The 12,006-nt window shown below is 49.5% G+C and overlaps 1 protein-coding gene across 1 annotated transcript; it reads right to left on the bottom strand.

Annotated features, from left to right (window-relative positions):
• Positions 1-10,261: 10,261 nt before the first annotated feature.
• LOC132565935 (secreted frizzled-related protein 2-like) lies at positions 10,262-11,538 on the bottom strand (the record flags this gene model as incomplete). The annotated part of the gene is made up of 2 exons (XM_060230556.1): positions 10,262-10,582; positions 11,461-11,538. Coding segments are annotated over 2 exons (383 nt in total), but the record flags the coding sequence as incomplete, so codon positions are not given.
• Positions 11,539-12,006: the final 468 nt, after the last annotated feature.

The raw sequence follows: 12,006 nt of genomic DNA, 5'->3' as shown, positions 1-12,006 counted from the left end.
TAGATCAGGGGTGGCCAAACATAGAATAAAAGTCAGATGTTTGAAAGCTGCAACACATGAATGTCAGATGTTGGAGGGAGGAAGGAAGGAAGGAAGGAAGGAAGGAAGGAAGGAAGGAAGGAAGGAAGGAAGGAGGGAGGGAGGAAGGGAAGGAAGGAAGGAAGGAAGGAAGGAAGGAAGGAAGGAAGGAAGGAAGGAAGGAAGGAAGGAAGGAAGGAAGGAAGGAAGGAAGGAAGGAAGGAAGATAGATGGGGGAGAAGAGAAAGGTGGAAAGAAAGCAACTTTAACTTTAAATGCATTCTCCAAGTTGCCAGCTGGCTTGGCTTGAAGAAGTGATTTAAAACGAGAAATGCCTTCTCCAAGCCAGCCAATGGGGCAATGGGGGCTTCAAGAGTCACACAAGTGTGAAAAAAACCACGTGTGTCTCCAGAGCCTCAGTATGGCCACCCTGAGGCTAGACTGTGTCTATCCAGCTAAGAGCCCAAGATCTAAAAGGATGGAGTAGAAATCCTCTTTCCCATCCCTTTATATCCTTCACGGGTACAAAATGTGAAAACGGTTTTCTAAAACTAAGGGTAAGAAAAGCCTTGCATTTTGGACAGAAGAGAAATATGTTGTCGAAGGCTTTCCCGGCTGGAATTTCTTAGTTGTCGTAGATTTTCCGGGCTGCATGGCCATGGTCTTGGCATTGTGAGACCTGACGTTTTGCCAGCGACTGTGACTGGCATCCTCAGAGGTGGAACCCGGAAAACTGGAGTTCTCTTTGAGTCAATGCGAGAAGAGGATGGTAGGCGGGTAATTTATGTCTTTTGAGATGTGGTGCTGGAGAAGACTTTTGAGAGTCCCTTGGACTGCAAGAAGATCAAATCAGTCAGTCCTAAGGGAAATCAACCCAGACTGTTTCCTGGGAGGTCAGATGCTGGAGCTGAAACTCAAATACTTTGGCCACCCAATGAGAAGGGAGCTCTCACTGGAGAAGACTCGAGAGTCCCTTGGACTTCAAGAAGATCCAGTCAGTCATTCCTAAGGGAAATCAGCCCAGACTGTTCCCTGGAAGGTCATAAGAACATAAGAACATAAGAGAAGCCATGTTGGATCAGGCCAACGGCCCATCAAGTCCAACACTCTGTGTCACACAGTGGCAAAAAATGTTATATACACACATACACTGTGGCTAATAGCCACTGATGGACCTCTGCTCCATATTTTTATCTAAACCCCTCTTGAAGGTGGCCATACTTGTGGCCGCCACCACCTCCTGTGGCAGTGAATTCCACATGTTAATCACCCTTTGGGTGAAGAAGTACTTCCTTTTATCCGTTTTAACCTGTCTGCTCAGCAATTTCATCGAATGCCCACGAGTTCTTGTATTGTGAGAAAGGGAGAAAAGTACTTCTTTCTCTACTTTCTCCATTCCATGCATTATCTTGTAAACCTCTATCATGTCACCCCGCAGTCGACGTTTCTCCAAGCTAAAGAGTCCCAAGCGTTTCAACCTTTCTTCATAGGGAAAGTGCTCCAGCCCTTTAATCATTCTAGTTGCCCTTCTCTGCACCTTCTCTAAAGCTATAATATCCTTTTTGAGGTGCGGCGACCAGAACTGCACACAGTACTCCAAATGAGACCGCACCATCGATTTATACAGGGGCATTATGATACTGGCTGATTTGTTTTCAATTCCCTTCCTAATAATTCCCAGCATGGCATTGGCCTTTTTTATTGCAAACGCACACTGTCTTGACGCTTTCAGTGAGTTATCTATCATGACCCCAAGATCTCTCTCTTGATCAGTCTCTGCCAGTTCACACCCCATCAACTTGTATTTGTAGCTGGGATTCTTAGCCCCAATGTGCATTACTTTGCACTTGGCCACATTGAACCGCATCTGCCACGTTGACGCCCACTCACCCAGCCTCAACAGATCCCTTTGGAGTTCCTCACAATCCTCTCTGGTTCTCACCACCCTGAACAATTTAGTGTCATCCGCAAACTTGGCCACTTCACTGCTCACTCCCAACTCTAAATCATTTATGAACAAGTTAAAGAGCATGGGACCCAGTACCGAGCCCTGTGGCACCCCACTGCTTACCGTCCTCCACTGCGAAGACTGCCCATTTATACTCACTCTCTGCTTCCTATTACTCAGCCAGTTTTTGATCCACAAGAGGACCTGTCCTTTTACTCCATGATTCTCAAGCTTTCTAAGGAGCCTTTGATGAGGAACTTTATCAAAAGCTTTCTGGAAGTCAAGGTAAACAACATCTATCGGGTCTCCTTTGTCCACATGTTTGTTCACCCCCTCAAAGAAATGCAACAGGTTAGTGAGGCAAGATCTTCCCTTGCAGAACCCATGCTGAGTCTTCCTCAATAACCCGTGTTCATCAATGTGCCTACTCATTCTGTCCTTGATAATGGTTTCTACCAACTTTCCCGGTATTGAAGTCAGACTGACTGGCCTGTAATTTCCCGGATCTCCTCTGGAACCTTTTTTAAAGATGGGGGTGACATTTGCTACCTTCCAGTCCTCAGGAACGGAGGCAGATTTCAATGAAAGATTACAGATTTTTGTTAGAAGATCCACAAGTTCAACTTTGAGTTCCTTCAGAACTCTCGGATGTATGCCATCCGGACCTGGTGACTTATTAGTTTTTAATTTGTCTATCAGTTGTAGGACCTCCTCATTTGTCACCTCAATCTGACTCAGGTCTTTCAACACCCCTTCCAAAATTAGTGGTTCTGGGGCGGGCAAAAAGTTCTCGTCTTCTACAGTGAAGACGGAGGCAAAAAATTCATTTAGCTTCTCAGCCATTTCCCTATCCTCCTTCAGTAATCCTTTTACCCCATGGTCATCCAAGGGTCCCACTGCCTCCCTGGCTGGTTTCCTACTTCTAATATATTTGAAGAAAGTTTTATTGTTGGTCTTTATGGTTTTTGCAATATGCTCCTCATAGTCCCTTTTTGCCTGCCTGATCACAGTCTTGCATTTGATTTGCCACAGCCTGTGTTCCCTTAGGTCGGATGCTAAAGCTGAAGCTCAAATCCTTTGGCCACCCAATGAGAAGAGAGCACTCCCTGGAGAAGCCCCTGATGCTGGGAAAGACAGAAGGCAAAAGAAGAAGGGGGCGGCAAAAGAGGAGATGGCTGGACAGCGTTACTGATGTAACTAACACAAATTTGAGCAGACTTCGGAGGATGGCGGAAGACAAGAGGGCCTGGCGTGAATTTGTCCACGGGGTCGCAAAGAGTTGGACTCGACTGTGCGACTGAACAACAACAAGTTATGTCTATTCAGGAAGGTGAGTAGGGCTGAATCATTATCTACCCCACCTTCCTGAGTAGATAGAAATTAACTGCCTACCATCGTCTTCTCACTTTTACCCAGAGAGAACTCCAGCCTTCTGTGTTAAAACTCTGAGGATGCCAGTCACAGTTGCTAGCGAAACGTCAGGTCTCACGATGCCAAGACCACGGCCACGCAGCCCGGGAAATCTACAACAGCCAACAGAAGAAGAGCAGTTTGGAAAGGGACAGAATGTCTTAAGGGACTTCCTTGCTTGCCGCCTCACCTGGAAAAGCCGGTAGGAGAAGTGTGCGGGTCTATGGGAGCTCCTGCTGCTCGCTTGGTCCCCAATGCAAGGAGCTGTTGAGGGGGCTCCAGACGGCAGCCCTTGTCTCCTCGCATCTGTGCTGCGGCTCTGCAGCCCCTCGGAGGCTGAGATGGGGCGGCCCTCTGTGCTCACCTCGCCCTCCGGCTTCTCGAATTATCAGCAAGCCAGCTGCCTTCCTGAGCCCATCAATGATGGATGATGTCTGGCAGCAAGGGGGCCTCTCCAGTTACCTGTTTGCACCTGTCCTTCTGGAGCAGGCAGCCAGGCCTGGTAAGAACAGAAGAACATAAGAGAAGCCCTGTTGGATCAGGCCAGTGGCCCATCCAGTCCAACACTCTGTGTCACATAAGAACATAGGAGAAGCCCTGTTGGATCAGGCCAGTGGCCCATCCAGTCCAACACTCTGTGTCACAGAAGAACATAAGAGAAGCCCTGTTGGATCAGGCCAATGGCCCCTCCAGTCCAACACTCTGTGTCACATAAGAACATAAGAGAAGCCCTGTTGGATCAGGCCAGTAGCCCCTGCAGTCCAACACTCTGTGTCACATAAGAACATAAGAGAAGCCCTGTTGGATCAGGCCAATGGCCCCTCCAGTCCAACACTCTGTGTCACATAAGAACATAAGAGAAGCCCTGTTGGATCAGGCCAGTAGCCCCTGCAGTCCAACACTCTGTGTCACATAAGAACATAAGAGAAGCCCTGTTGGATCAGGCCGGTGGCCCATCCAGTCCAACGCTCTGTGTCACATAAGAACATAAGGGAAGCCCTGTTGGATCAGGCCAGTGGCCCCTCCAGTCCAACACTCTGTGTCACATAAGAACATAAGAGAAGCCCTGTTGGATCAGGCCAGTGGCCCCTCCAGTCCAACACTCTGTGTCACATAAGAGAAGCCCTGATGGATCAGGCCAGTGGCCCATCCAGTCCAACACTCTGTGTCACATAAGAACATAAGAGAAGCCATGTTGGATCAGGCCAGTGGCGTCTCCAGTCCGCCTTGGCTGTGGGTTGCCAGTCCCCAGGTGGGAAAAGGTGACTTATACAACAACAACAAAAAAACCTGTGGAAAATAACGAACGAAGATTACTTCAAAATTGTAATTAATTACTTTTTAAACACTGCAACATCACGTATTATTGCATATTATCAAAACTTCATGAATGCAAGGTATAAAGTGCAGAGAAGAAATGTTCAAAAGTGCTTGCACTTAATCATGTCCATTGCCGATTTAAGACGCTTGAAGACGATTCACCGGTTCCACAGGACAAATAAAGTGCCAGTGTCAACCGTGTTGCAATTTCAGATAGTTCTGGCTAGTCCAGATTTAGTGTTACCGGAATGTGGTATGCTGAATGTGGTATGCTGGATTAAGTGGGATACGTCTCTCAGATGAAGACGCTTGAAACAGTATTACAGGCTTCAGTGTCAGAGGCTGATGACTATCCACTACATATCCAACTTCTTTAAAGGATGAAAGTCTCAAGCAACGTCTTTAAATCATAAATTCTTTTCTGAAAAACAAGAACTCTCTGCAATTGCAACACAGGTGACGCTGGTCCTTTATTTGTCCCGCGGAACCGGTGAATCGTCTTCAAGCGTCTTAAATCGGCAATGGACATGATTCACTGCAAGCACTTTTGAACATTTCTTCTCTGCACTTTATACCTTGCATTCATGAAGTTTTGATAATATGCAATAATACGTGATGTTGCAGTGTTTAAAAAGTAATTAATTAAAATTTTGAAGTAATCTTCGTTCGTTATTTTCCACAGGTTTTTTTGTTGTTGTTGTATAAGTCACCTTTTCCCACCTGGGGACTGGCAACCCACAGCCAAGGCGGACAGGTGAGTCATCGCAGGCCTCCTGTGCACCTCTGAGAAGCGGAGATGCAGAACAGGGAAGACCTGGTGGTCCCCATCGCTGCAGTCTGAAGGGCCCCTGTGTGACACAGAGTGTTGGACTGGATGGGCCACTGGCCTGATCCAACATGGCTTCTCTTATGTGACAGAGTGTTGGTTGTTCGTTATTTTCCACATTTTTGTTGTTGTTGTATAAATCCCCAGGTGGGGGCAGGGGATCCTCGGTTTGGAGGCCCTCCCCCCGTTTCAGGGTCATCAGAAAGCGGGTGGGGGGGAAGGGAAATGTCTGCTGGGCACTCCATTATTCCCTATGGAGACCAACAGGTATAATGGAGAATTGATCTGTGGGAATATGGGGCTCTGGGGGGGCCTGTTTTTGAGGTAGAGGCACCAAATTTTCAGCATAGCACCTGGTGCCTCTCCCCAAAAGACCCTCCAAGTTTCAAAAAGATTGGACCAGGGGGAGGATTGGGGCCTCGCTGGGCTATGGCTGTTCTCATTCCAAGACTGCACAAGCTAACTGTGTCCTGTGAGGCGTTCCTCTTTAATCTTTGCCAACCGCATTTTCAAATAAAGAGCGCTTTGGGAGCACGTGTGGTCCAGCCTCCCACCTGCCCTCATCACAAGGAAAGGGGGGCGGGGCTCCAGCCCATTCCAGGTAGGCCTCTAAAGTCACACCTCCACCTCTAAGGGTCAGGAAGTTCTTCCTAATCTTGAGCCGGAAACTCTTTAGATTTAATTTCAACCCACTGATTCTGGTCCTACCTTCTGGGGCCACAGAAAACAATTCCACCCCATCCTCTCTAGGACAGCCCTTCAAGGACTTGGTGATCCTATCACCTCTCAGCCGTCTCCTCGCCAGGTTAAGGTTGACGGTTCCCATCAGAGGCTGAGAATAAGCAGCTTCGTCTATACCACCATTTGTGAAATTTAGACTCTTAAAATACTTTCCAAGCACTTTAATGAAAGATAGCATTGGCACAAATCCTTTGTTCCACTTTCAAGCGTGAAGGAGAAAGTTGGACTTTGACAATAATTGTGTGATTTTTCCAAATCAATATTTATTATGTGAATGTGATACATTCCCATGTATTGTACGTAGATAGATCCAAGCGGGCAGCCATGTTGGTCTGAAGCAGTTGAAGAAAGCAGGAGTTAAGGGGCAACTTTAAGACCAGCCAATTTTTATTTAGAACGTCAGCTTTCGTGCGCTCTTAAGCACACTTCATCCGATGAGGAATCCAGCAGTGAGCAAAGCCACACAGAGCTGAGCGGAGCCATACAGAGCTGGTTGGCAGCTTTATCACCAAACTGGGAGAGCCAGTTTGGTGTAGTGGTTAAGTGTGTGGACTCTTACCTGGGAGAACCGGGTTTGATTCCCCACTCCTCCACTTGCACCTGCTAGCATGGCCTTGGGTCAGCCATAGCTCTGGCAGAGGTTGTCCTTGAAAGGGCAGCTGCTGTGAGAGCCCTCTCAGCCCCACCCACCTCACAGGGTGTCTGTTGTGGGGGAGGAAGGGAAAGGAGATTGTGAGCCGCTCTGAGACTCTTCGGAGTGGAGGGCGGGATATAAATCCAATATCTTCATCTACCTCACAGGGTGTCTGTTGTGGGGGAGGAAGGTAAAGGAGATTGTGAGCCGCTCTGAGACTCTTCGGAGTGGAGGGCGGGATATAAATCCAATATCTTCATCTACCTCACAGGGTGTCTGTTGTGGGGGAGGAAGGGAAAGGAGATTGTGAGCCGCTCTGAGACTCTTCGGAGTGGAGGGCGGGATATAAATCCAATATCTTCATCTACCTCACAGGGTGTCTGTTGAGGGGGAGGAAGGTAAAGGAGATTGTGAGCCGCTCTGAGACTCTTCGGAGTGGAGGGCGGGATATAAATCCAATATCTTCATCTACCTCACAGGGTGTCTGTTGTGGGGGAGGAAGGTAAAGGAGATTGTGAGCCGCTCTGAGACTCTTCGGAGTGGAGGGCGGGATATAAATCCAATATCTTCTTCCAATATCTTCTTTTTAATTCTCTGCACCTGGATGTTGGCAACCCTCCACAGGACCATCTTCCCCCTCCCCCTTTCTGCATTCTGGCACAGCAAGGCTTCTCCCCCCGCCCCCACATGGCCCTTAGCTCTCAAATTAAACCAGCACTCTGAAAAAACATCTTTTAATTAGACATAATTAACAAAACAACACACTACAATGCAAATCTCACATTGGGCAACCGAAGATTTCAGAAACGAATCCCACCCCATCGATGGTAATATTGGACAGGCTTTTCAGAGGGCTAAAGGCCATGCGAAAGAGGGAACACCGCATGTTCTCGTCCCGTTTGTGCCTTTGGTCAAACAGGTGATCAGGTTTTTGTACAGTTCCAAAAACATGCAAAACCTCTTTGATCTGGGAGCCAGAGATACCATGGGAAGGAAAGCCTTTTCTCAAACCGCTCCCGGCTGCTAGAAATTATGCTTGTGGAAACAAGAACTCCACTTTCCCTACCTGAAAGTAAAATGAGGCGAGGAGAACCGTGCCCTCTCCACCCCCCGCCCGAACTCACTGGATAAAAATGCCCAAGGGCTGCGTTATGGGCCCATAATTCTAGAAGTCTCCTCCTTCCTCGGATGGGTCTTTCCGTCCACTGTTGCCCCTTTGGTCATGCAGACGTCCTGGAAACTTGTCCTGGATTTCTGGCTTCCTCATTGCCCCTACCCTGCCCCCAAACACACAAAAGAGAAAGAAACAGAAAAGAGGAAAGTATGTGAGCAGTCACGGCTTCTTGCCCACCCTACGAAGCTTACTGGGTCTTGCAAAGTCATGATGGTTTTTTGAGGTGTTGCTGTTTTGTAAAAAGGGAGTGGAGGCTTTGTGCCTATACGCGAATGTACTGTATGAGATGTTGTTATAAATAGTTGGAGGAAGTATTTGGGAGTGTTCATTCGGAGTGTTCTTAAAATTACTGGAGTTGTCTGTACTGAAGAGGAGAAAGAACAAACCTTTGCTAGGAGAAACTTCGAAGGAGGACCTCAACTCGACCTTCTGTACATCGGAACTCTACTGTCCTTTATATTGTGGATCCCTTGTGGGAATATATTCGTACTGTAATGGCTCTGTATATGTACATGTATTTGCAAACTTCATTTTGCCTATAAAAGTTGAAAGTTGGAGTACATCACACCTCAGCAGGGCTTTTTGGGGGGCAGGAACGCTGTTCCAGCTGGCTTGGTGTCAGGGGGCATGGCTTAGTATGCAAATGTGAAACAATGTTGATGCCAGGGGGTGTGGCCTATTAGACAAATGAGTTCCTGCTGGGATTTTTCTGCAAGAAAAGTCCTGCACTTTGGTAATTTTTGGTCACTAGAACCCTTTGGGTTGTTTATTGCTGCACAGTCCAGAGCAGGGGTGTCAAACATGCAGTTTGGGGGCCGAATCAGGCCTCCGGAGGGCTCCTATCAGGCCCCCGGAGGGCTCCTATCAGGCCCCCAAGCAACTGACTGTCATCTGCTTCCTTCTCCCCCTCTCTTGCTTCCTTCTGCATCACAGCTGCTCAACTGCTCAGGAGTTGCAGAGCAAAACCTCTATTTTCTCCATTGGCTGAGGCTCCCTCCCCCCAGTCCACTGGGGAAGGAAGGAAAGAGCCAGTTCCCTGGATCCCATGGGAGAAATACAAAGAAAGCATCCTTAAGATCAATGGGTGCCAATGTTTTAAGCATGTTTTTAAGTTTTTTTAAATACATATATTTGTGTTTGTCTGTGTTCTTTATAAAATTTATATCTCTGCTACCTAATCTTAAATAGGTACACACGTGGTCTGGCCCAACCCGACATGGCCCGGCCCAACAAGGTCTCATTTCTGTCAGGTCTGGCCCTCGTAACAGCTGAGTTTGACATTCCTGGTTTGGAGTGACTTCTCTATTGGTTTATTCATGGCTTCCAAGAGCTGACAAGATCGGACTCGCCTGGGCACCTAGGTCAAGGCAAGAGACCTTTAGAATTATAGAATCATCGAAGAATTGGAAGGGACCTCCAGGGTCATCTAGTCCAACCCCCTGCACAATGCAGGAAACTCACAAACTCCTCCCCCTAAATTCACAGGATCTGCATTGCTGCCAGATGGCCGTCTAGCCTCTGCTGAAAAACCTCCAAGGAAGGAGAGCCCACCACCTCCCGAGGAGGAAGCCTGGTAGAATCATAGAAGAGTTGGAAGGGACCTCCAGAGTCATCTAGTCCAACCCCCTGCACAATGTAGGAAACTCACAAACACCTCCCCCTAAATTCACAGGTTCCTCATTGCTGTCAGATGGCCATCTAGCCTCTGCTGAAAAACCTCCAAGGAAGGAGAGCCCACCACCTCCCGAAGAGGAAGCCTGGTAGAATCACAGAAGAGTTGGAAGGGACCTCCAGGGTCATCTAGTCCAACCCCCTGCACAATGCAGGAAACTCACAAACCCCTCCCCCTAAATTCACAGGATCTTCATAGCTGTCAGGTGGCCATCTAGCCTCTGCTGAAAAACCTCCAAGGAAGGAGAGCCTACCACCTCCCGAGGAGGAAGCCTGTTAGAATCACAGAAGAGTTGGAAGGGACCTCCAGAGTCATCTAGTCCAACCCCCTGCACAACGTAGGCACGTCACAAATAGAGGTGGTTTGCCCTTGCTTGCCTCAGAACAGCAACCCTGGTATTCCTTGGTGGTCTCTCATCCAAGGACTACGCAATGCTTAGCTTCTGAGGTCTATGCAGATATTGGTGAGTCGGTGCCAGGAGAAAAAGCAAAGATGTGTCTTGGGAAGCAGCGGTGGGTGTGGCGGAAGGGACCCCTAGCACCGCAGCTTCCGCACGGCCCGGGAGAACTTCTTCAGCTCCTTCTCTCCGTGCCGCCACTTCCTGACCCACGAGATGACCAGCCGACCGGCGACCCTGTGCCCCATGGCGAGGACCACGAACTCCGGCCCAGCCAGCTCCGGGCAGGCGCATGCCTCTCCCCCGGCCAACCACAGCACCGGCTTCTTCAGCTCCTCCTCTGACCAGCCGTCCTTCTTGTACAGAGTCCGGCCCCTGCTTTCCGGGACCACTTTCAGGTCTCCTTCCACGCCGGACGAGGACCGGACGCTCATTTTCAGGGCTGGGGAAAGAGAAGGGCTGCCCGTCAACAGTGGCCCGTGGCTTAGGCAACTTCTCCCTCTCCCACAGGGTTGCCAGCCTCCAGGTGGGGCCTGGAGATCTCTCTAGGGTTGCCAAGTCCGACTCAAGAAATATCTGAGGACTTTGGGGAGGGGGGGGTGGAGCCAGGAGCAAGGGTGTGACAAGCACGAGTGAGCACCAAAAAGAGTTCTGGCCATCGCATTGAGAGGGACCGTGCTCCTTTTAAGTGCCTTCCTTCCACAGGAAATAATGGAAGATAGGGGCACCTTCTTTGGGGGCTTATAGAATCGGACTCCTTGGTCCAATCCTTTTGAAACTTGGGGGATATTTTGGGAAGAGGCAATGGACGCTATGCTGAAAATTCGGTGACTCTACCTCAAAGAAAGCCCCCCCCCCCCCGCAGAGACACAGATACCCACAGATCAATTCTCCATTATACCCTATGGAAATTGATCTCCATAAGGTATAACAGAGTGCCCCACAGACATTCTCCCCCGCCCGCTTTCTGATAACCCTGAAGCAGTGGGACGGCCTCCGAACTGGGGGATCCCCTGCCCACCCCCCGGGAATTGGCAACCCTAGATCTCCCAGAATTATAACCGGACTCCAGACTATATAGATCAGTCTCCCAGGAGAAAAGGGCTGCTTTGGAAAGTGCTCTCTGTGGCATTAAAGCTGAGGTCCAAGCCCCGCCCTCCCAGATCGCCAGGAATTTTAGTCCAGAGTTGGCAACCGTACCCTCCCCCACAGTCGCCTGTGTCGTTTCTCTGCTCCTCACGCTGCCCATCTGTTAGTGGCCCCAATCCCGGCCCGCCAGCCCCGCCCCCGGCACCCACCCTTACGAGACTGGAAGCTCACCAAAATCCTGACTGCAGAAGATTTCCAAAAACTCCTTTTCCTTGTGTCCCTTGTCAAGGCAGGCGGGACAGACGACATCTGCGGCGGGGGAGACAAAGACAGTTTGGGGAGCGTCAGGGAGGGTTGAAGTGCAGGGCTACCAACTTCCAGGTGCGGCCTGGAGACCTCCCAGAATCACAACTCTTCTCCAAATTAAGACAAGTCAGTTCCCCTGGGGAACACGGCAGCTTTGGAGGGTGGCGTCGATGGCGTTACACCCCAAGCTCCACCTTCCTGAGATTCCACTCCAAAGTCTTCAGGAATTCCCCAACTAGGGTTGCCAATCTCCAGGTGGGGGCAGGGGATCCCCCCCCCCCGTTTGGAGGTTTTACTCTCCCAGCTTCAGGGTCATCAGAAAGCAGGGTAGGGGGAGGGAGTAGGGTTGCCAATCCCCAGGTGGAGGCAGGGGATCCCCCCGGTTTGGAGGCCCTCCCCCCGCTTCAGGGTCATCAGAAAGCGGGGGGAGGGGAGGGAAATGTCTGCTGGGAACTCTGTTATTCCCCTATG

The sequence above is a fragment of the Heteronotia binoei genome, unplaced genomic scaffold, assembly GCF_032191835.1.
Source record: "Heteronotia binoei isolate CCM8104 ecotype False Entrance Well unplaced genomic scaffold, APGP_CSIRO_Hbin_v1 ptg002180l, whole genome shotgun sequence".
Lineage (NCBI taxonomy): Eukaryota > Metazoa > Chordata > Lepidosauria > Squamata > Gekkonidae > Heteronotia > Heteronotia binoei.
The sequence above is the reverse complement of the archived record's forward strand: the minus strand, read 5'-3'. Positions and strand labels throughout refer to the sequence as shown.